This window comes from Dermacentor andersoni, chromosome 5, assembly GCF_023375885.2.
Source record: "Dermacentor andersoni chromosome 5, qqDerAnde1_hic_scaffold, whole genome shotgun sequence".
Lineage (NCBI taxonomy): Eukaryota > Metazoa > Arthropoda > Arachnida > Ixodida > Ixodidae > Dermacentor > Dermacentor andersoni.
Genome location: NC_092818.1, coordinates 44,406,616 through 44,427,428, shown reverse-complemented (window position 1 = coordinate 44,427,428; position 20,813 = coordinate 44,406,616). Strand labels below are relative to the sequence as shown.

The 20,813-nt window shown below is 49.5% G+C and overlaps 1 protein-coding gene across 1 annotated transcript in view; it reads left to right on the top strand.

The window, feature by feature from the left end:
* LOC126530024 (cytoplasmic dynein 2 intermediate chain 1) overlaps nucleotides 1-20,813 on the top strand; it is an 82,701-nt gene that overhangs the window by 46,085 nt on the left and 15,803 nt on the right. The window contains exons 18-22 of the mRNA XM_050177489.3: nucleotides 13,362-13,422; nucleotides 14,636-14,679; nucleotides 16,082-16,262; nucleotides 19,620-19,704; nucleotides 20,138-20,207. Of these exons, the coding sequence (XP_050033446.3) occupies nucleotides 13,362-13,422; nucleotides 14,636-14,679; nucleotides 16,082-16,262; nucleotides 19,620-19,704; nucleotides 20,138-20,207 (441 nt within the window). The remainder of the gene's footprint in view (nucleotides 1-13,361; nucleotides 13,423-14,635; nucleotides 14,680-16,081; nucleotides 16,263-19,619; nucleotides 19,705-20,137; nucleotides 20,208-20,813) is intronic.

The window sequence follows — 20,813 nt, the reverse complement described above, 5'->3', positions numbered from 1 at the left end:
GAACCAGGTACGCATGATTTTATGTGCCTCACCTACTATGACGTCTGTGGAGGCCTTAGCGGCGATGGCAGACCAGATTATGGATTCTTTCCATCCTGTTATATCCACTGTTGACCGTTGTAATGCACCCGTTGCGACACAACCCCAGTTACAGCAGCACTTTGACGAACCCGACAGACCAAGCACGCACCTTGCTGCGCAAGTAGAGGACCTAACTAGCCAGTTGGCTGCCTTACGCTTTCGGGCGAATAACCATCAGCAGCGGCATCGCTCGCATGACCAAAACGTGTCACGCCCTCCGTCTCCCTTTATTCCTTGGTATCACGCCAGATATGGTACTCGCGCACGGCAGTGCCGTCCGCCTTGCAACTTTCCGGGAAACGGTCGGGCCACCCACTGATGACGGCTAGTGCTACTGGCTCTACATCATGCCGTCTCTTCTACGTCACCGACCGTGTCACGAAAGTTCGCTATCTTGTAGGCGCTGGTGCGGAAACTTGAGTAATTTCCCCTGCTTTTCAAGACCGCAGAAGACATCGCCATGACACGTTTCTCACTGCTGTCAACGGTTCCAACACTAAAACGTACGGCCAAAAATCTGTCACGCTTGATCTTGGTCTGCGACGCCCTTTTCTATGGCTATTCACCGTCGCTGACGTCCGCATGCCGATCATCGGCGCAGATTTTCTGTGGAAGTTAAGCCACCTCGTCGACCTTGGCAACTGCCGCCTTCTTGATTACTCAACAAACCTGTCCGTACAAGGTATCGCCACGTCTGCACCACCTTTCCGTCTCGTACACGCACACACCCAGGTACCGAAACCGTGGTCCTCCATCCTGCTGGAATTTACAGAGCTGCTCGAACCACCGGCGCCAGATCGTCCAGTAGTGCACAACTTCACGTACCATATTGTGACTAAATGACCACCAGTATACGGCCGACCTCGCCGCTTAGCACCAGAGTGTCTGAAAATTGCAGAGAAAGAATTCTAACAGATGCTCGAGTTGGGCTTCGTTCTTCCTTCCGCTAGCCCTTGCCCATATGCTTTACACATGGTGCTCCAGAAGACGGGTTATTGGCGACAGTGGGGCGATTACCGCGCCTTACACAAACTGATGATTCCCGATAAGCACCCTATAACTCACATACACGATTTCAGCGCGTCCCTTCATAGGTGCTGCATATTTAGCAAGGTGGATCTAGTAAAAATCTACCATCCGATTCCTGTCGAGCCTTCCGACATTCCTAAAACCGCAATCATTACCCCTTTTTTTTTCATGTGTGAATACGTGCGCATGCCATTCGGCCTCCGTAATGCTGCTCAAACATTTCAGCGGTTCGTCGATCAAGTACTCCGTGGCCTGACTTGTTGCTTCGTCTATTTAGACGACGTTCTTGTATTCAGTCGCTCTGCTGTAGAACGCGAATCTGACCTTCGTAAGGTGTTTGAACGCCTCCGTCAATATGGCCTGGTTGAAGCGTCTCGATGAGTGAGTTTGGCGTTGCTTCTCTCGATTTCCTGGGCCATCGAGTAGGCGAGCATGGCATCCAACCCGTCCCATCCCGTGTCCAAGCCATTAAAGATTTTCCACGTCCGTCTTCCACTAAGCAATTACGGCATTTCTTGGCCTCATCAATTACTACTGCCGTTTCATTCCTCCTTGTGCTTCAATTTTGCAGCCTCTGCACATTCTACTCTCTGGCACACCACGAGCTAACATACCTATATCGTGGACTAATGCTGCTGAATCTGCTTTTATCGCTGCCAAGAACGCCCTTGCTACCACTGCTCTATTGGCACACCCGCAACCAGACGCTCCAATGTCCTTATGGTAGACGCCTTTGACATAGCTAGTTGGCAAGACATGGTAGCCTATATTTTCTTTTCAACGAAGCTGACACCGCAAGAAACCCGCTACAACACTTCCGGTCGCGAATTTCTCGCGCTCCTTTACAAGCTCCTTCCAACTGCCCTTTCAAAGTCCTCAAGCGTGACGCCAACTTTTTCAAACTTCTTGTCAACGGGCGCGAAGAGAGAATTTTCGTCGACCGCTTGAAGCCAGGTCATTTAGACTGTGGGAGTGCCATCTTGACAACTTAAACCGCTCAACGGCAGTGCCGTCTTTCATCGCTAGGGGGGGGGGGGGGGGAGCCATGTAGTGGGCAGTACTCATAGAGGCGCGCGGTGGAAGAACAGACTAGACTAGCGAACTCAGGCTCGACCATGGTAGCCGCGACATCAATGCAGTCACCTGTGTTACGTTTCGCCTACGACGCGCGGTATAGCCGGCGCGGATGCAATGGACGCCGGGGCTTCGTTCAAACCGGCGGACATTTTGGCCCGTTCAGCGCTGCCGCAACGCCTCCCCGCCAAGCGCGTCCAGGCATGTTTTAATGCCACGTGTCTTCGTGTGCGCGTGTGTGTGTGTGTGCATGTTGGTGCCCACGCTTGTCAAAGCGCGCCAGCCGAGGAGAGGAGCTCCCCAAGTGTGAAGCGAGGAGGTCTGACCGGCGCCGGCCCGGCGGATGCGTCACCTACTCGTCTCAACGTGCCCGAGCGGCGCCGTCACGTGCGTCTCTATCGAGGCGTTCCTTCTTGCCCTCAACTCCGAGAGTATAAAAGCAGCTGCCCCCGGACGCCAAGAGGGAGGCTCCGATTTCTTCCGTTGAGTAACGTGCTCTCCCGTCTCTCCACTTCGGTCGACCTGACAGGCCGCTCTTTTGCGATGCTAGAATAAACAAGTTGTTCTGTTAGCAGTCGACTCATCCTTTGCCAGCACCTTCGGATGCTTCCAGTTGTGCCCCAGGCCGCCAGGCCAACGCTACCCTTGGGGCTTGCGACCCAGATGCAACAACTGTCTGCCAGCGGTGAGATCGCGACAACGGAGGCCAGCAGCGAAGATATGCGGTTGACTGTATGCTGAGCAGCACAACGACCATCCGGGAGCAGTGTAACGAGCCCTGTGTGATGACTGGTTGCCTGCAGCGGAACGACTGCGCTGAATTCTTGGCTGCGAGGTTTGGTGAGTGCGGGACTTTCTTATTCTGAGTTTTGCCAGGCTTTTGTTAGTGTCAGAAACAGAGCTGGTAATTGTGGTTGTCGTTGCTGCCGGGTTAGTTTGCGGCAAGACAATAGTAGGCAGTAGAGAAAGCAGCATTCAGAGCAGCCATGGATTTGAAGTCATTGCGCAAACCGAAATTGCTGGAGCTTGCAAGAGAGTTGGGTCTGGATGTCTCAGACAAACTCAGAACACCAGAACTGCTAAGGGCTATTCTTGATTTAGAAGCTGAGGATGACGAGCTATCGGAATGCCTTGAGACCATTGAGGAGAAGGCAAAAAGACAGGAGCGCGAACTTAAAGAGCAAAAAGAGAAACAGGAGCGCGAACTTAAAGAGCAAGAAGAGAAACATGAGCGCGAACTTAAAGAGCAAAAAGAGAAACAGGAGCGCGAACTTAAAGAACGGAAAGAGAAAGATGAGCGCGAACGAAAAAAACAAAAAGAGAAAGAAAAAGAAGAGCGCGACCGTCAACACGCTTTGGAAATGAAGCGTCTCGAGGTAGAGATGGAGCGCGCTCGTAATGGAAGTGAGGCACACGGTGCAGGAGAACGAGTATCGTTCAAAATGACTGACCTGATGCGGCCGTTTAAGCTTGGAGAGGACATTGGTTTGTTCCTGGTTAACTTTGAGCGAACGTGCGAGAAGCAGGGGTTCTCTCGGGAAACGTGGCCACAGCGCTTGCTCACTTTGTTACCCAGCGAGGCGGCCGACGTAGTCGCTCGCTTGAAGAGAGAGGAGGCAGAGGATTTCGACAAAGTGAAATCGAGTCTGCTAAAAAAGTACAGGCTGTCAGCGGAGGCGTTCCGTTGGAAGTTTCGGGAAAATGAGAAAGGCAGAAGTGAGTAATATACAGAGTTTGCCTACAGGCTAATGTCAAACATGCAGGAGTGGCTCAAAGAAGAGAAAGCGTTTGGTGACCACGAGAAAGTTCTGCAGTGTTTCGGGCTGGAACAGATTTATATTCGGTTACCTGAGAACGTGCGGTACTGGGTCTTGGATAGGCCAGACGTTAGTACGGTGGCTAAAGCCGCTGAGCTAGCCGAGGAGTTTGTGACGCGTCGGGCTCGCGGAGCTAAGGACGGTCAAAAGGGTGAATTTGGCTCAAAGTTTGAGAGGCCGAAGTTCACACCCATGAGAGCAAAGGGGAACACACGTAGTGCGGATGCGAGTGAAAGCAGTCCGACCGAACCTAAGGAGACGGCGGCAGCCGAAGCCGAACGCAGAAAGCGGTTCGAGACGAGGCAAGCGCGCGTGTGTTATACGTGCCAGAAGCCGGATCTTTTTTCGGCGCAGTGTCCAGAAACAAAAACAAAAGTCGTGTTTTTGTCATTATGCAGCACTGACGAGAACATGAAGCTTCTCGAGCCTTACATGCGAGACCTCCTCGTGAACGGGAAAGAGTGCCGAGTGCTTCGCGATTCCGCAGCTACGATGGATGCAGTTCGCCCCTCTTACGTAGAACCCGATATGTTCACGGGCGAGTGCGCATGGATCAAGCAAGCCGTGGAAGCTCATAACGTGTGTCTGCCCGTAGCAAAAGTGCTTATTGAAGGCCCTTTCGGAGCACTTGAGACGGAGGCCACAGTGTCATCTATGCTGCCCCCCCCCCCCCCCCCCCCAGTACCCGTACCTATTTTCGAACAGGTCCGATCACCTCCTGCGCGAGAAGGGGCTTTTGTTTGGTGAGGCTAGCGTTCAGGCCTTAACGAGATCGAAAGTTCGGGTACTCGCTGCAAAGGCGGTAGTTGCGGGGCCGACGTTGTCGAACAATGAGAAAGGGTCAGAGGCGCAGCAAGCTGATATTCAGAGCACGTCCGAACTGAATAAAATTGAGCCTGTAGCGTTGAAGGCACCAGATACTGGAGAGGAAACGCCCGACACGGGAAAGTTAGAAGAGCTTTCTGCAGATTTGCTCATCGCGCCTACGTCAGACGGACTTAATAGGTTGCTAAAAGTCAGCCGGTCGGCTTTGATGGCCGAGCAAAAAAAGGATGCCAGCCTAGAAAACATGCGCTGCAATGTCAAGGAAGGTATCGCCAAGAAAAATGCTCGTTTTGTGGAAAGAGGTGGGGTCCTGTACCGGAAGTATCTAGACCGCAGGGGAGTGGAGTTCGATCAGCCGATCGTGCCTCAGTGCTACCGTCAGGATCTGTTGCGCTTGTCGCATGGAGGTTCGTGGTCCGGACACCTAGGAGTTAAGAAGACTAAGGATCGTCTCTTGCAAGAGTACTATTGGCCAGGGTGTTTTCGGGACGCAGACCACTTTGTGAGGACATGTGACACCTGTCAGCGGGCGGGCAAACCAGGGGACAAATCGAGGGCGCCGTTGAAGTTGGTACCTATCATTACGGAGCCTTTTAGACGGCTCGTTATTGATACAGTGGGACCTCTGCCGGTAACAACCACGGGGTACAGACACATTTTGACTGTGATCTGCCCAGCGACAAAGTTCCCTGAAGCAGTGCCGCTTAAAGAACTCAGCTCAGTTGAGATAGTCAATGCACTACTGTCGATATTTGCGCGAGTTGGTTTTCCTGCGGAAATCCAATCAGATCAGGGCACAGTGTCTACTAGCGCTTTGACGACAGCCTTTCTCGAAAGGTGTGGGGTAAAGCTGTTACACAGCTCAGTGTACCACCCACAGTCGAATTCCGTTGAGAAGCTCCACTCCGTCATGAAGCGCGTGTTGAGAGCATTGTGGTTTGAACAACAAACTGACTGGGAGCTGTGTCTGCCTGGGGTGATGTTTGCATTAAGGACCGCGCCGCATGCGGCTACGGGGTTTTCGCCAGCTGAGCTAGTGTACGGTCGCTCGCTGCGATCTCCGCTTCGCATGCTTCGAGGCGGATCACTGCCCTCTCCAATGGCTGCAGACCATCTCTTCCACAAATGGCCGCCTCCTGCGCTGGAGCCTCGCTTTGCAACAATATTCCTTTGAGGCGCGTTACAAAAAGGGAAGTCTCAACGGTAACGCCGATGGCTTAAGTCGACGCCCCTAACGTAGGAATCAGCCTCAAAGTTGTTTGTTACTGATGTTTTCTTCCTGAGGCAGGATTTTTAACATATTGCTTTTGTTTAGTGTTTCAAAGTGATGACGTGCTTTCTAGTGCAATTTTCCAATTTGTGGACGCGTTCTGAGTGCTGCTAGACTACTGTAAGGAACTAGGCAGTAGTATAATAGGGGAAAGAGCCTGGCAGGGCTTAGTGAGGGTGGTGCCGTGCTTGCTGACTGAGCGGTTGAGTTTCGGCGTACTTCTAACGCTTGCTGGGAACGAGAAACAAAAATGGCAACTCTCCCGAAGTCACTTTGCAGTGTCCTGTGTGAACCTGAACGTGAGAACGAGGCCTTCTCTGTGCGCTGCGCTCAAGAAACGCCGAGGGACGACCGACTTCGGTTATGAGCATCATCGAGCGACATCCCTCCGGACAGCGGATGCAGTCCCCTGTCCATCGGGATCTCCTTCTCCCGGCGGGTCGGTCTGTTACGTTTCGCCTACGACGCGCGGTATAGCCGGCGCGGATGCAACGGACGCCGGGGCTTCGTTCAAAGCGGCGGACATTTTGGCCCGTTCAGCGCTGCCGCAACGCCTCCCCGCCTAGCGAGTCCAGGCATGTTTTAATGCCACGTGTCTTCGTGTGCACGTGTGTGTGTGTGCGCATGTTGGTGCCCACGTTTGTCAAAGCGCGGCAGCCGGGGAGAGGAGCTCCCCCAACTGTGAAGCGAGGAGGTCTGACCGGCGCCGGCCCGGCGCCGGCCCGGCGGATGCGTCACCTACTCGTCTCAACGTGCCCGAGCGGCGCCGTCACGTGCGCCTCTATTGAGGCGTTCCTCCTTGCCCTCAACTCCGAGAGTATAAAAGCAGCTGCCCCCGGACGCCAAGAGGGAGGCTCCGATTTCTTCCGTTGAGTAACGTGCTCTCCCGTCTCTCCACTTCGGTCGACCTGACCGGCCGCTCTTTTGCGATGCTAGAATAAACAAGTTGTTCTGTTAGCAGTCGACTCATCCTTTGCCAGCACCTTCGGATGCTTCCAGTTGTGCCCCAGGCCGCCAGGCCAACGCTACCCTTGGGGATTGCGACCCAGATGCAACACCTGTTTAATAAATAGCCATTCTTTGTGGGCCTTCTGTTTCTACAATATATTTATCTTTGCGCCGACTAACGCTGACGATGCCGCGTCATTCTCATGGGGTGCACAATATGCATTAACGAGTAAGTATTCCAAAGTAGTTTCGAGCAGCTCACCAATCTGGGACGAGACCAGATGCAGACAACCACAGTCCAAATAGAGTAGATGGCGAGTGAAATCACGCAACTATGAACGCAGATTCAAAATACCCAAACCTACTTACCCAAATCTGGCAGTGGAATTGTCGCGGTTTCAAACACAAGAACGTGGACCTTCAACAATACGTATCCTCTAAGACAACCATTCCACAAGTCATAGCACTGCAATAAACGAATAGCTCAGCCATAGCGGCCAGGTACATAACGCATACCGTGAAAAACTGTATGGACGCATGTACCCTCATCAGAAGAGAGATAGCGATGGTTCAGCATAGACCTACGACAAGTACCCACGACCACATTCTCACTGAACTCGTCCCCAGAAAACAAATAAGGGCAAAACTATATTTGTCGTTAAAATCTACAGTCGTCCAAAGAGCAAGGCCTCAGACTTAGCCGACATTTTACGGCAAGTGAAACGTTTAGCCGGCCCCAAACAAGTGGGGGGCTTCAACGTAGAGCATCAAGCTCGGTGCTGCAGCTGCCGAAACAAACGAGGCAGAGGGCTCTCAGAAATCAAGTATGAAGAGAACCCCACTCTCGTTGACGATTTCAGCACACCAACACGAATCGGCACGAGCGTAACGAGAGGCACAAGCCCGCGCTCTACTTTACAGCCAATTCCCTGCGTACCAGCTGGTGGAACCGCAAAGACAATTTGGGAAGTTATCACATGACCACCGAGAAAATATTCCGGAACCCTCACTACAGAAGAAAGATAGGAGAGACAAAATTAACGTACTGGGATGTGTTTCGAAGGAAACAAACCATAGATGACGTACGAATTTGGGTACAAGAACTCGCTAGCAATGTAATCCACCACATGAGGAAAGTCCAAACGTTCGTCAAACTCCCGGCTATAGATAACCACTTACTCCACCTCTGGGATGTCAGGCGCAGCTTACTCCGGATATGGAAGAGGCAAAGACGTAAGAAAGTTCAGAATCCGGATAGGCAACCTCAACAAGGAGGCAGCCATGTACGCGGCGCATCTTAGCCGGCAAAACTGGTTCCACATGTGCGACAGCCTAAATAGAAGGCTGAGCACCTCCAAAACGTGAACCTGCTCCGGTATCTTATTTATCCCACCAAAGGTCGCGGAGAAACGAGCAATACCATGCAGACACTCCTCAGCCTTGGCTCAACAGAAGACCTCATGGAAAGCCTCATGACGCGATATTTCCCAGACTTCCCTAAAGAATACCCCCCCCCCCCCCCCTCCGTACACGGAGCCACCCAACCCAACATTCGACCAGCCAATAATATCGGCTGAAGCGACACTAAAGGCTAATGTTAAGTCAAGCTAAAGTGACAGATTAGTGGTCGAGAATCTCTAAGGAGTCGATATTATCGCGAACAGAGCCTTAATTATCGAGAAATTGAGGTAAATGCAGGACATGATTAGAGACTCCGCCGGGAAATTCAAGCACTTGCCCGATGGCGAAAGCACTCCGCAGTTAAATTCTGTCCCAAGTACTCAATGACTCGTTGCACAAAACATCATTGTAGTGTATTATACGACGAAATAAAATGCTGCTTTTCAGTTCTATTTCATTTTTAGACAAAAGAATGACGCGGGTGGTCGAACGGTTTTGTTTTCTCTCGACTCCGCGCCGCTCGCGCTTTCGCGTTTCAGTAGTTATCGCGTAGTGCTGCGCTGGTTTTGCTGGCTCGCGAGACTCGCACAAACTGTAAGTAGCAGAGAAGTCAACTTGCATGTGATGTCAGTGGATGCGCGAACGGTCTACGCCACTTGGCCAAATAGGAGCTGCAGCAGCTCTTACTTTATCTGTCTTGGCTCGGTACCACCCTCTGTTGGACTCCGCAGCAAAGGGTGGTGATAGCGTATGCAACGTCACCACTCCCCCTTTGGGGTGGCGGGAGATTTGAATTTCGAAAAAGGTATTCGAATCGTTCAGGTGCAATTTTCTCGTAAACTAAGTCTTGGAAAGAAACAAGCGTTGCGAGGTTCCTAGAATGGTATTTAAGCAGTCCACGTCGACTTAGTATTAGCCTTTAGTGCCCCTTTAAGGCTAAGGTCAGTACGGCCCTGGCCAAGATCCGTGAAGGTACATCCCCAAGCAAAAATAAGGTCACCAACAAGGTAATATCAAATCTAGAAGAAAGCTTCAGCTTAGCGCTAACATAATTTATGGATGTCCCGCAAACTACCGATCACATGGAAAGAGGCCGATGTGAGACTGATGCCCAAATCGGTGCAAGACGCCGAGCATCGGCAATCTCCGCCGGATCTCCCTCATCTCATGCATCAGAAAAGTTATGGAACACATCGTACTCATCCATCTGCAAACGTACCTCGAAGCAACTGAAAAAATGCCACACATGATGTTCCGTTTCCGTCCTGGCCTGTCGATACAAAACATCCTTCTACAAATAATGAGCGACATCGTCGACGCTGCGAGTAAGACTACGCCTAAGGCAACACTTGCCCTAGACCTCAAAGTCGATAATGTGACCCATATATTCTCCAGAACCGCAGTGGTCATCAAAGAAAGAACGTGCGAGTACATCCGCGGCTTCCTCAAAGGCAGACAAGCCGTCATCGTGGTGTTCGATGACGATCCGATACCATTGCGTGCGGAAGCAAAAGAACACCGCAAGGAGCGGTCTTGTTTCATATATTATTCAATATAGCCCTGATCAGCCTCCCCACGGGGTTTGCAGAAATCCCGGATATTCGGCAAAGAGTATACGCCGACGGCATTACTATATGGATTCACAAAGGGCCAGCGGGAACCATGCAAGACCACCTCCAACAGGCCGCCAACGTGGTTCCCGCTTACGCAAAACAGTGCGCCTGAGCTCCTCGAAAATCCGAGCTCCTACTCGTGCAGAAGAGGCGACGGGACCCTGGCACGGATATACAAATGTCACTGGACGGGCATAATATCCTCTCTACCTCCGTCGTCAAGATCCTGGGCATGACCTTCCAAGAAAACTGCAAAAACAACCAGCTCATCCAAAAACTAGACGCGACGACGTCCCAGATGGGAAGAATGTTCCGAAGGATGGCCAATCAGAAGCATGGCATGAAAGAACAAGACATGGTACGTCTCGTACAAGATTTCATTGTTTTTTGGATAACCTACGTCGGGCCCTACGCCATCCTTCAGGTTAGGGGAAAGTAAGAAGATAAATACAATCATCGGAAACGCCTATAAACAAGCTTCAGCTCTACCCACTGGTACAGCAACTGCCCGTTCTCCAGCACTTGGACTGTATAGCAACCCAGAAGAATCGATCGAAGCCCACTTCACCGCGCGGAAAGTGCGCCTATCCACCGCTGCCACTGGACGCCACGTACTCCAACGCCTAGGCTACGCACCCCCACAAGCCACTGACACACAACGGCGGACATCCCACTGGACGTTCGATCGAGACTGCAAAATCACCCCGCTTCCACGGAACCTTCCACACATATCGAAGGGTGAAGACAGGCCAGAGCCCAAGCACTCGGAAAGCAATACGGAGACACTACAATACGGACTGCGCCCGCTCAAGCACAAAAACCCGCAGTCGTTGCCACCCCCAATACCCTCATAACGAGCCTCACTCTAACATAGTCGACTGCCGTCCAAGCGGAAGCGGCAGTGATCGCGTTAGCCACCACTCAGACAAAAGCCTAGACCATCATCATGGACTCTGTAGTGGCGTGCCGTACGTACATGGCGGGAAAAATTTCGAAGACTGCAATGCATATTCTAGCCCGGAATCTTCAATAACGCACTTGCACTATAGCGCATGTGCGTTATTGAAGATATAGAGGATTGAAGATATAGGCGGAGGGCCTACAAGAAGGAGGATGCATGTTGTGCTAAGGGCTCCGCCACCTATTCGAATAACAATCCGTAGCTATCACGTCTTGCGTGTAAATCATGCTTTACAGACTTTTCTGACGCATTTTACTTTTAAACATTCATTTAGTTCAGTAATGCACTTGCGCTTTGTGAAGGTTCTGAAAGGATGCACTTCCGGACACGAGCGTGCAGGCGTGACGTACGTCGCTTGCGGTGATGGTGTGTGTAATGTCGGCAGCAGCGTACATCTAATTTCGCAAGGTGGAATTATAATGTTCACTCGTCAATTTCGTGGGGTGTACACTTGAATTTTGTAGTGTAGAGAAGTGGGGGCAAATATGCGCGAAATGCGCGTCAACTTATTATTGGAACAGGCCGGCTTTCGAAATATTCAATGGGCACCTGTCCGCTTTTCGCGTTCGTTAACTTTCATTAAACAAAGCAAACAACCAGTACTTTTGTTTGTACAGATCTACCAACAACTACAAAAAAAAGAAAGATGAACCATTTGAAAGAAAACAAACCAAGTGCACTGCTTTTTTGCGTGCTTTGAACAATGCGCTTTTGTATGATGCTTAGCCCGAAAAAGGCAAGAATTTACTGCCCGAGTTACGCAAACATGGAAGTGCGCCTGCGGAAAAGACTGGAATAGCCTAGTTGTTCTTGGTGAGCGTGCTCGAGGCCTTGTTTCCGTTTCTTCGTCGCAGTTCGGACTACATAGTCCCAACTGCGACGTGCTATAGCACGTCTATACACGTGCTATACACGTGCGACGTGCTATAATAGACTTGCTGTACACGTGCTATACACGTGCGACGTGCTATACACGTGCGACGTGCTATAGCACGTGCTACAGCACGTGTCCGCTTGCTTGTGCAGCGAATTATCGTCGCCTTCTGACAGGAAGAGCCAGTTTCTCGTACAGAGCCAGTTGCAACTGCTGAATGCGCAAAGAAAGTTCCGGCTTCCTTGCGATTCAAATAAGTCGACCAGTGGCGTCTTACGATAGACTGGAGGGGCACGCGCAGCTTATCGTCGGCTTATATCGTGTCGCGTTTGACTGACGTGAATGATATAACGCCAACATCGTGGCGGTAGCTCGAAAAGCAAACATAGCTACACACGCGTTTACCATGGGTCTACCGCCCGCTTGTACTGCGTTGTGCTGTTCGAGATGGAGAAAAAGAAAGAATGTGCGTACACAGCTGTGTACTTCTCTTTAAAGTCGCTGTTGTTTTTGTTCGCTATAGCTGACAAACCGTAAGAAGCCGAAGTAGTGTACTCTACATTTCATAATAAATAATATACTATTACGAAAGCTTAGCTATGAAAATGAGATCCCTTACTAAGAGAAATAAAAACGAACAAAGGGTCATGAATGAGAACGCTGACATAAAAACTCCGTAGAAGAACTTGAATAGGTAAGCAGCTAAATGTGATATATACACGTACTCTGCCGCGTGCTCTTATACTGTGTTAGGGGTAATGCGTGCTTTTCCAACGCACAATGGTTCTGGGGCAAAAGCTACATAACGTAGTCACTGCAATTTTTGTAATGTGGACACCATCGAAATGTACCGTCATTACCGACTCGCGCAAAATTACACATGTGCGTGAAACCTCGCCAAATTATACGGGCGTCCACGGAAAGTCGCTTGCATAGCCTACGTGCTGCAGCATTTATTGAATGATGTTGCTGCGCTATCAGCGACGCGATCACTCTAACGCCTAAGCAGCCATTGTTTTGTTGTGTCGAACTAGAATAGTAACAAAAGAATTATGGGGTTTTACGTGCCAAAACCACATTCTGATTAGGAGGCACGCCGTAGTGGTGGACTCCGGAAACATGGACTATCTGGGGTTCTTTAACTTGGGCCTAAATCTAAGTACACGGGTGTTTTCGCCCATATGGAAGTGCGGCTGCCGTGGCCAGGATTCAATACCGTGACCTCGTGCTTAGCAGCCCAACACCATAGCCACTAAGCAACCATGGCGGGCAGTACAATAGCACAGCTCTGAGTAGCTTGGACGCCCCCACAAACGTTCTCTAAAACTGTTCCGAAGGCGTGTCGCGTGCAGCGTGCTCCTCCTACTCAGACATGTTACAGCTACTATACTAACGGCTATCACGGTCGCAAGTAGCTTGCTTAGATGCAAGTCACGAGAACTGCACCCTTCATTGTTTTTGTTTCCAGCATCCCTCTTCGACAAGGACTGCCACTTTGCCAAAATCGTGGACGTCTGCTGCCACCAAACGTTCGTATTAACAGCGCTACTCATTCCCTGTCGCGCCTTGCATGGGGGACCAAGTGATGGTCTTCAGGCGTGTCTCACATTATCTGGGATGCGTGACTAATCGAGTCGCGCGTTGCTGAAAAAAGGACGACCCTTCGTTAACGCGTGTTTCATTGCATTTATCGCCACATTACGCTTACTGCAGTATTTTGAGTCCCAGACCCGTACACTGTCAACTAAAATGCACCCTTAAGGGTGTGCATAAGGGCGCAAATAGGTCTGTAACTCACGCTCTCACACCTGTACCTTATGCACCCTTAAGGGTGTAAAAGAGCTAGTTTACAGTGTACATTCTAACATTTTCCTGCGCGCGCTTTTTTTGCTTTCGTAGTTTTCCATTTCTCTTCTTAAAGCCTAAGGTTATTTTTCGAGACCCACTGATATGGGGGAGTGGGTCATTTGACTATTGAATGAATTGTTCGATTGGGGAAGCACCTTTATTGTGAAAAGAGATGTTAATTTAGGTGTCAAGAAAACTGTCTATGTATATTGTAGTTTGTGTATATAGCAATGGTGTTCATATATATTATGTCTTCTACTTTGTAAAATCTTGTCACGCTTTTTTACGTTCAGTGACCTCGCCTTTATGTCCTCGTTGCTTTCCATGTATCAGGGAGGCTCGGGTTCTCCTCAGACGACAAACGCACCTTTTCTCCCGAGCTGACATATTGTCATCCTTGAGATGAAAATAAAATTGAATTTGAATGTTACGAGACGTTTGTTCGTTTGTGTTCAATCTTTAATGGAGAATATCATTTTTAGTAGCTATATTTAAGACGAGATCGAGGCCCATACATGTCACTGGCTACTCTCCTTCCCTGGCATGATGATGGTGCTCACAATATTCATAACAGAACCAACGATTCCAAAGACAAGCCCGGTGACATCAATTCTAAAGTGTGTCGGATGCAGCAGGACGTGCTTTCCGTTTGTTCAATAAGTAGACTTGAACGAGAAAGCCGTGGCCGGCCTCTTTTCACTGGCCATGGCTTCACAACCTCGCGTTAAACGAATAATGCATGTGGTATCCGCGAAATAATTTTTTTTGATCGCTATGTGTCGCCACTATAGTTCTTTGTGCAGTTCCAGTAACGCTTGTATTTTAAAAGGTGAGCGCACAATACAAATATGTGTCATGCCGGCTTTTCGCTTTCTTGCGCGCATGCGCATTCAGGTGCGGTAGTTCCGACGTTGTCAAACAGCACCGGGCTACGCAAAGTAAGTGCCCTACGTTTACGCTTCCTTTATTAACTTCGAATATGTACCTCAGCGCTTGTGATCAGCACTGTTTACGCACGTGTCTCTGCACACTTGTCAGCAGCAACATTTCAGGCTAATCTAAGACTGAGAGACGCTTACTCCATTTCGAGACGGCGTGATTACGCACGCTCGTTTTCTCGCATGCAAAACCGCCGGCGCTGTGGCGAATAAGCACGTCACGAGATCGTGTGTTCCACAGTGTACTCTGTGGGGAGGTTGTACGCCGTGTACACGCTCGTGTAAGGGCCTAATTTTAAAGCGAAAGGTTCGTGGACAACCCCGCCGTAGATTGCCTCCAAGATATACAGGGTGCACGGGTCGCGTGTGCGCTCAGCCTCTCGGGCTAGCGAAGGAGCCGGGCATTCACTTCCCTCCTCCCCGCCTACCGCGCCCTTGATCACGTGACCTCCAATATTGGAGTGTTTTAGTTGACCTTCCTTACGGTCAGTTAGTTATAGTTATCAGTTAGTTATATGTTTTGCGGAGCGAATCTTTCAGTCACAGCGCGCTCTGGTCAAATTCAGAGTAACGAAACAAAATAAAAACATCAATTGATCACTTTTATAAAGTGAAAGGGATATATATATATATATATATATATATATATATATATATATATATATATATATATATATGTACATATATATAACTTATTTGTCGATAAAGTATCTAGACGTGCGTTTGTAATGCTTTGCCGGTCCATCTTATCTATGAAAAATAAAGCGCCGTCTCGGGAAGCGCCACGTGATAGCCAGCGAGCTTGCTTTCCGCATCCAATCTAATCCTTTCTGACGCCAACGCTAGCCAACGCGCTGCATAGCGCGCACCACATCCTCCCACGCTGCGGGGTATTAAAATGGGTCAGCACTTGCAACTTGTTGTATCAAACACAAATCTTGGTCTACGCGAAATCGCTTTTGTGGCTTGCTCTGCGCAGACAAACATAAAGGCGTGGTTGAAGTGCATGTCACTGGAGGCAGCCATCTTGGACAAGAGCGAGGTGCGCGGGAAAGGGCGCGCGCATCGACCACCCTCGCTAGCTCAGGCAAGCGGACTTCGCTCCGCTTTAGGCGGATTGCGCATGCGCGCTCCATTCGCTCGCTGAGTGGAGCGTAAGAATTCTATTGGGCGCGCATCAAGCTACAATCCGCTCGCCCTTGTACCGAGCATACGAGGCGCGGACCGCGGTAGAATCTTATCACACTTGGACTTTATACGGAACATAACGGCCATGGCAATGACGACTGCAAAAAAATTGCTTGAAGCTTCCCTGCAATTGCTATCGCAATAATAAATCTGCGTCGCTTTTTTCCACCGAAACGTCGAGAAAAAAAGCAAGAAGGCTGCCGTTCGGACGCAGGTACGTCCGAAGGCGGCTACAACGTCTGGAGCCTGGACGAAGAAGGCACGCTGGTCTCGTGGGCGGTGGCCGCCGTCAAGAGCGAGCCGGAGGGATCCCTCTCGGACCTCGGGCTCGCGCCTGGGGCCGCGCTCAGACTCGTGCGGGCCGCGGTGTTCCGGGTGCCGCACTTCCTGCCGCCGTGAGTGTGCACTCCAGCGCCGTGACGGTGCGGCGTTCAACTCGTTAACGGGTGGACAATGTCGGTGTCGTGACGCCAACAACTCTGTTGCAATTATTTTCCTTTTTCGCGCTTCATCAGCGGTTGAGGCGGTGCTCCGCTTACGTCATCGCCGGCACCGGCCGCTCGTGAGATGACGAGAAAGGAACAGAATATGGCAGAAGGAATATTCGCATTTCACCGACTCTTTATTCAGCGTTCGCGAGTGGTGCGCTCCAGGTTCTGATGTTTGAAACAGAGCGCGCGATAGTGATTCGCCTCATTCTATCGGTGCGATCGGCTCCGAGGGAGGGCGTTCGAATGTTTGACAGTTTACGGTGCCTCAATGTCCTCCTCGCCCGCTGCTCCGTACAGGGTGGAGACATTCTTTGACGAGGCTCTCGCTGCCAGAACCGCCATTGCCATGCCCAGGTCGCGTGTCCAGACGTGAAGAGCGGGCGTGAGAATGGCGGCGGTTGTCTTCACCCTGTACGGAGCGGTGGGCGAATAGGACATTGAGGCACCCTAAGGCAGTTTGGATCGTTATCCGCCGCGGTGAATCAGCTGCTATGCCTTTCTACCGCTCAGCGCGAGGTCGCGGGTCTCAGATCGCCCCAAATTATTTACGGTAATAGCTTGTTCTGCTAACCAGTCGCTGTTTCCCAGTGGGTGTACGTGTCGTGAGGTCAGGACGCGGAAGTTGGTCACGTGGGAGCAGAGCACTCGATCCGGCTCGCTCGCCTGTTTGCTGTGCTGCCGCTCATTGCGCGGACCAGTGTAGCAGCATAACAGACAACCGAGCGAGCCGGAGCGAGCGCTTAATTTTTCCTCGACCTAATTGGTCCATGTCTGTAAATTTTAGCGGCGCGATAACACGTGCACGGGAACAAAGAAACATACGCCACGCTCTGCAAGTGCGCCTACATACCGTGCGTGCTTTGTTTTTGTTTCTTTTTTACCTGAACAGACCTTAAAAAGCAATTGTATGCCTGTGGTACGTAGCGCAGTTCTCCTTCTCGAGCTCCATTAAGCACTACTTGCGCGAGAAATTCGTGTGGCCTGTTCAACCAAAGTTCGCCAAATGTCCTCAAGAGGAAGCTTTAGCTCGGGCCCAACACCGAGGTGGCCTATTCAAATACATGTAAAACGCAAAAACGTTTTTCTGAAATAACCAGTGGACCGATTTTAATTAAATTTGTTGCATTTGAAAGAAAAAGTTAAATTCTAGTGACTGGTGGAAGCTGAATTTCGATTTAGGGCCTGAATGTTGAAAAGGTTTTCAAATATACGACCGTTTGAAAAATATAGAAGCATGAAGTTTACAAATTCATAGCTCTGCATAAAGAACAGATATCACGATTCTGTAAACGGCATTCATTAGATAATTCAAAGCGGACAAATTCGATATGTCATTTTACATCTTACTTGGAATTGTTACGTCGGTTACAAAGGTTCTGCAAAAGCTGTATTTCCATATAACAATTTTTTTTATATTCGCGATCATGTGTAACATCAATTTTGTCCGCTTTAGATGCATTATTAGATGCAATTCACTGAATTGTAGTATTTTTTGTCATTGAGTTACAGAGTTGTAAACTTCATAGCTTCGTTTCTAAAAATTTTCGATTTTTGCCAATTTTTAATAAAAAATAGTCGACCTAAATCGGAAATTTGAAACCAACAGTCACTAGATTTTAAGTTTTTCTTCTAAATGCAACAAGCCTCGTGAAGTTTGGTACAGTGGTAGCCGAGAAAAACGAATTCTCCTTTTACATATATTTAGATAGGAGCACCCGAGCTAAAGCTTCCTCTTAAACATCACTTTAGACCACATGTTGCAATTTACGAATTGTAACTGATGAGTTCGTAAGGCATTTGCATTTAAAATTAATGCTAAGGCTGCAACCGTATTCAAAAGATCAGTTCTCAGAATAGGGAAATGAATGCGTTAATGTTATCGTTCATACACTGCCTAAGTAGGCGTCATGTTAAAAATAAATGAGTGAACCAACCGTGCAGAGCGGTTCTGTCAAAACTGATGCCAATTAAGAAATTAGTTCCAAGTAGAACCTGCCTTCCGAACTCATCAGCTTCAATTTTTCATTTAGACGTTAGATAAAGAGGTAATTAATTGAATTTAGATTGTTGGTTTAGTGATGTGACTTTTCATTCAGTTATAGGTATGTCCCTTTTACTCCGGTAATCGAATTCGCGCAGTGAAATTGTGCCGTCTCTCTCGGGCGGTTTGTAAAATAAAGTTGTCGATATCAAAGACAAGTGTTAAACCGCATATATTAGTGCTTAAATTCCCCATCTAATTTTTTTGCTACCTGCTTCCCGTTGCTTTCTTGCACATTAATGTTTTTGCATTGATTCGCACGAGGTGGCTATAGGGTACTCGACCTCGGGTCCCGTTTCCCTATGTCGTAATGTATTCACAAAAGTATGTATCTACATCAACCAAATTGAAAAAGAAGGAACACGAACTGCAGAATACTTTCTCGGCACTGCGCGCACGGTGTGCACCGCGTGGCCCCCTTTTTGTTGATTCGAAGGAAGTCACGCTGCGATCCGTGTGCAGGACCGGCCGCAGTGAGGCAAATTACGCGATTGGACGTGCACGCATTTTGAGCACGCACGAGCTGCGCCTTTTAGGACATAACACTCATCGCGCTCATTTGCGCTCGCCACGACTCGCGAGGCCGTCTGGAACTGTGCCGTCGGATAATTCGCAAATCCTGCGTATAGAGAGATCCCCCCCCCCCCACCATACGCACCCCCGCTTGCCGACGTTATCTGTGCGTAGCCACCTCGATTGCTGGTGGTGGTGGGTGCGGGGACGTCGCGTGCCTTACAACCCCTTAAACTTCGTAAAGTATATATATATATATGAATATATACTTTACGATCTTACGAATACGATCTTTACGATCCTTACGAATATATATATATATATATATATATATATATATATATATATATATAGTACCACGCTTTGAAGAATGTCGCCTCCTCCGCGCGCGCTCTGGCCGAGGCCAACGCCGCGTCGCTATTGGCCTAATAGCATCACGTGGGCCCTTGCGCCGCGTATCAGCGCCATTTTTGCTCAAGCAGCGTCTGCGAAGTGGCGAGGAGCGCATGTTGGCGCCGTTGCTACGCTCGAGCAGTGTAGGCGGCGCCACGGCCGAGGAGGGAACGAGGAGGAGTCAAGGCGGAGGAGGAGCGTGTCGTTACTTTACGAAGTTTAAGGGGTTTTAGCGTGCCTGTCTGGCTCCCCTTTCCGTCTTGCCAGAGCTCTCTCTCTCTCTGCAGCAAATGTCGGCGCGCTTGTGCACGCAGGTCGTACGAGGAAGCACGAGAAGGGCTGAGGACCTTCGGGGTGGCCAGGCTCGGCGACACGCGCCTTCTGGTCACCACGGACATTGTGAGTCCGGCTCGACCGCGTAAACTCGCCGCGTAAGAAGGCTTTCGCCGAAGGGCAACACGCCGGATGCACGAGGAGATGCGCGCAGGCATAACGAGACAAAAAGAAGGGAGGCAGGATGGTTGCAGTAACAGCAGCCCGTCTGAACGGGCGCATACATGGGCGCCATCTAGGCCCGTGCGTATACATGGCGACGAGTATATAACTCGATTATAACGAACCCGATTAAAAAGCGAATTATTCGCCCTATAATGAACACAACAACTCTATTGACCGATACTCGTATGCAATATAGCGGCCTCGTAACCAGTGGCGTTGCCAGGAATTGGTGTCCGGGAGGGAGGGGCACGTGTTTAAAAAAAATATTACATTACATTTATATAGTCATTTATATTGTTTCTGCTTTTTTCACTTTTTTTTAAAATCTGCGCAGGGAGTGGTCGTTCACTTGGATCTTTACAAGGCGAGAACATCACCTAAGGTGTTCAGTCCAAAGAAAAAGCGTACGTATAATAAGCAGGGTGGTCACTGTTCCGACTTGCAAAGTGTAGTACAGTTGTGATTCAGTGAGGAAGTAGACTTCCACGGAAAAAATGTACACGCGCAGATCCCCCGCACCGTGGGGATCGATGTTGTGAGAAACATTTTGCAGAAAGCTGGCACCAGCTGCCTGCAAAAACGCTCCGCATAACCTTGATAAAACATAGCATCAATTCCCATACTGCTTGGGATATGCATTCTTTCTCTCTCCACCATAGTTAGTTCAGGAAACTCTAACTAGATGTACAACATGCCTGTTGTAACTCTAACTATGCGACAGCATACTTAAGAGTTAGCGATGCTGAGTGCTGGCATAGTTCGTCTTCTCTTAGTTTTACTGTGAATAAAGAATAAATACCACAATAGGTAGCAAGGTGGTCCAATACTATTTATTACGTTTTACTTCTAAGAAAGCCCTATTTTCTCATTCATAACGCTGTTTCATGTCAAGTCACGTTCAAGAGAAGCCCAACCATTTCTCTGCCGGCATCCTCACGGTCTCGCAGCGTCGTTAAATGAACTTCAAGACAGTTAGGTGAAATTATCGTCTTAGAAATATTTTTAAAAAG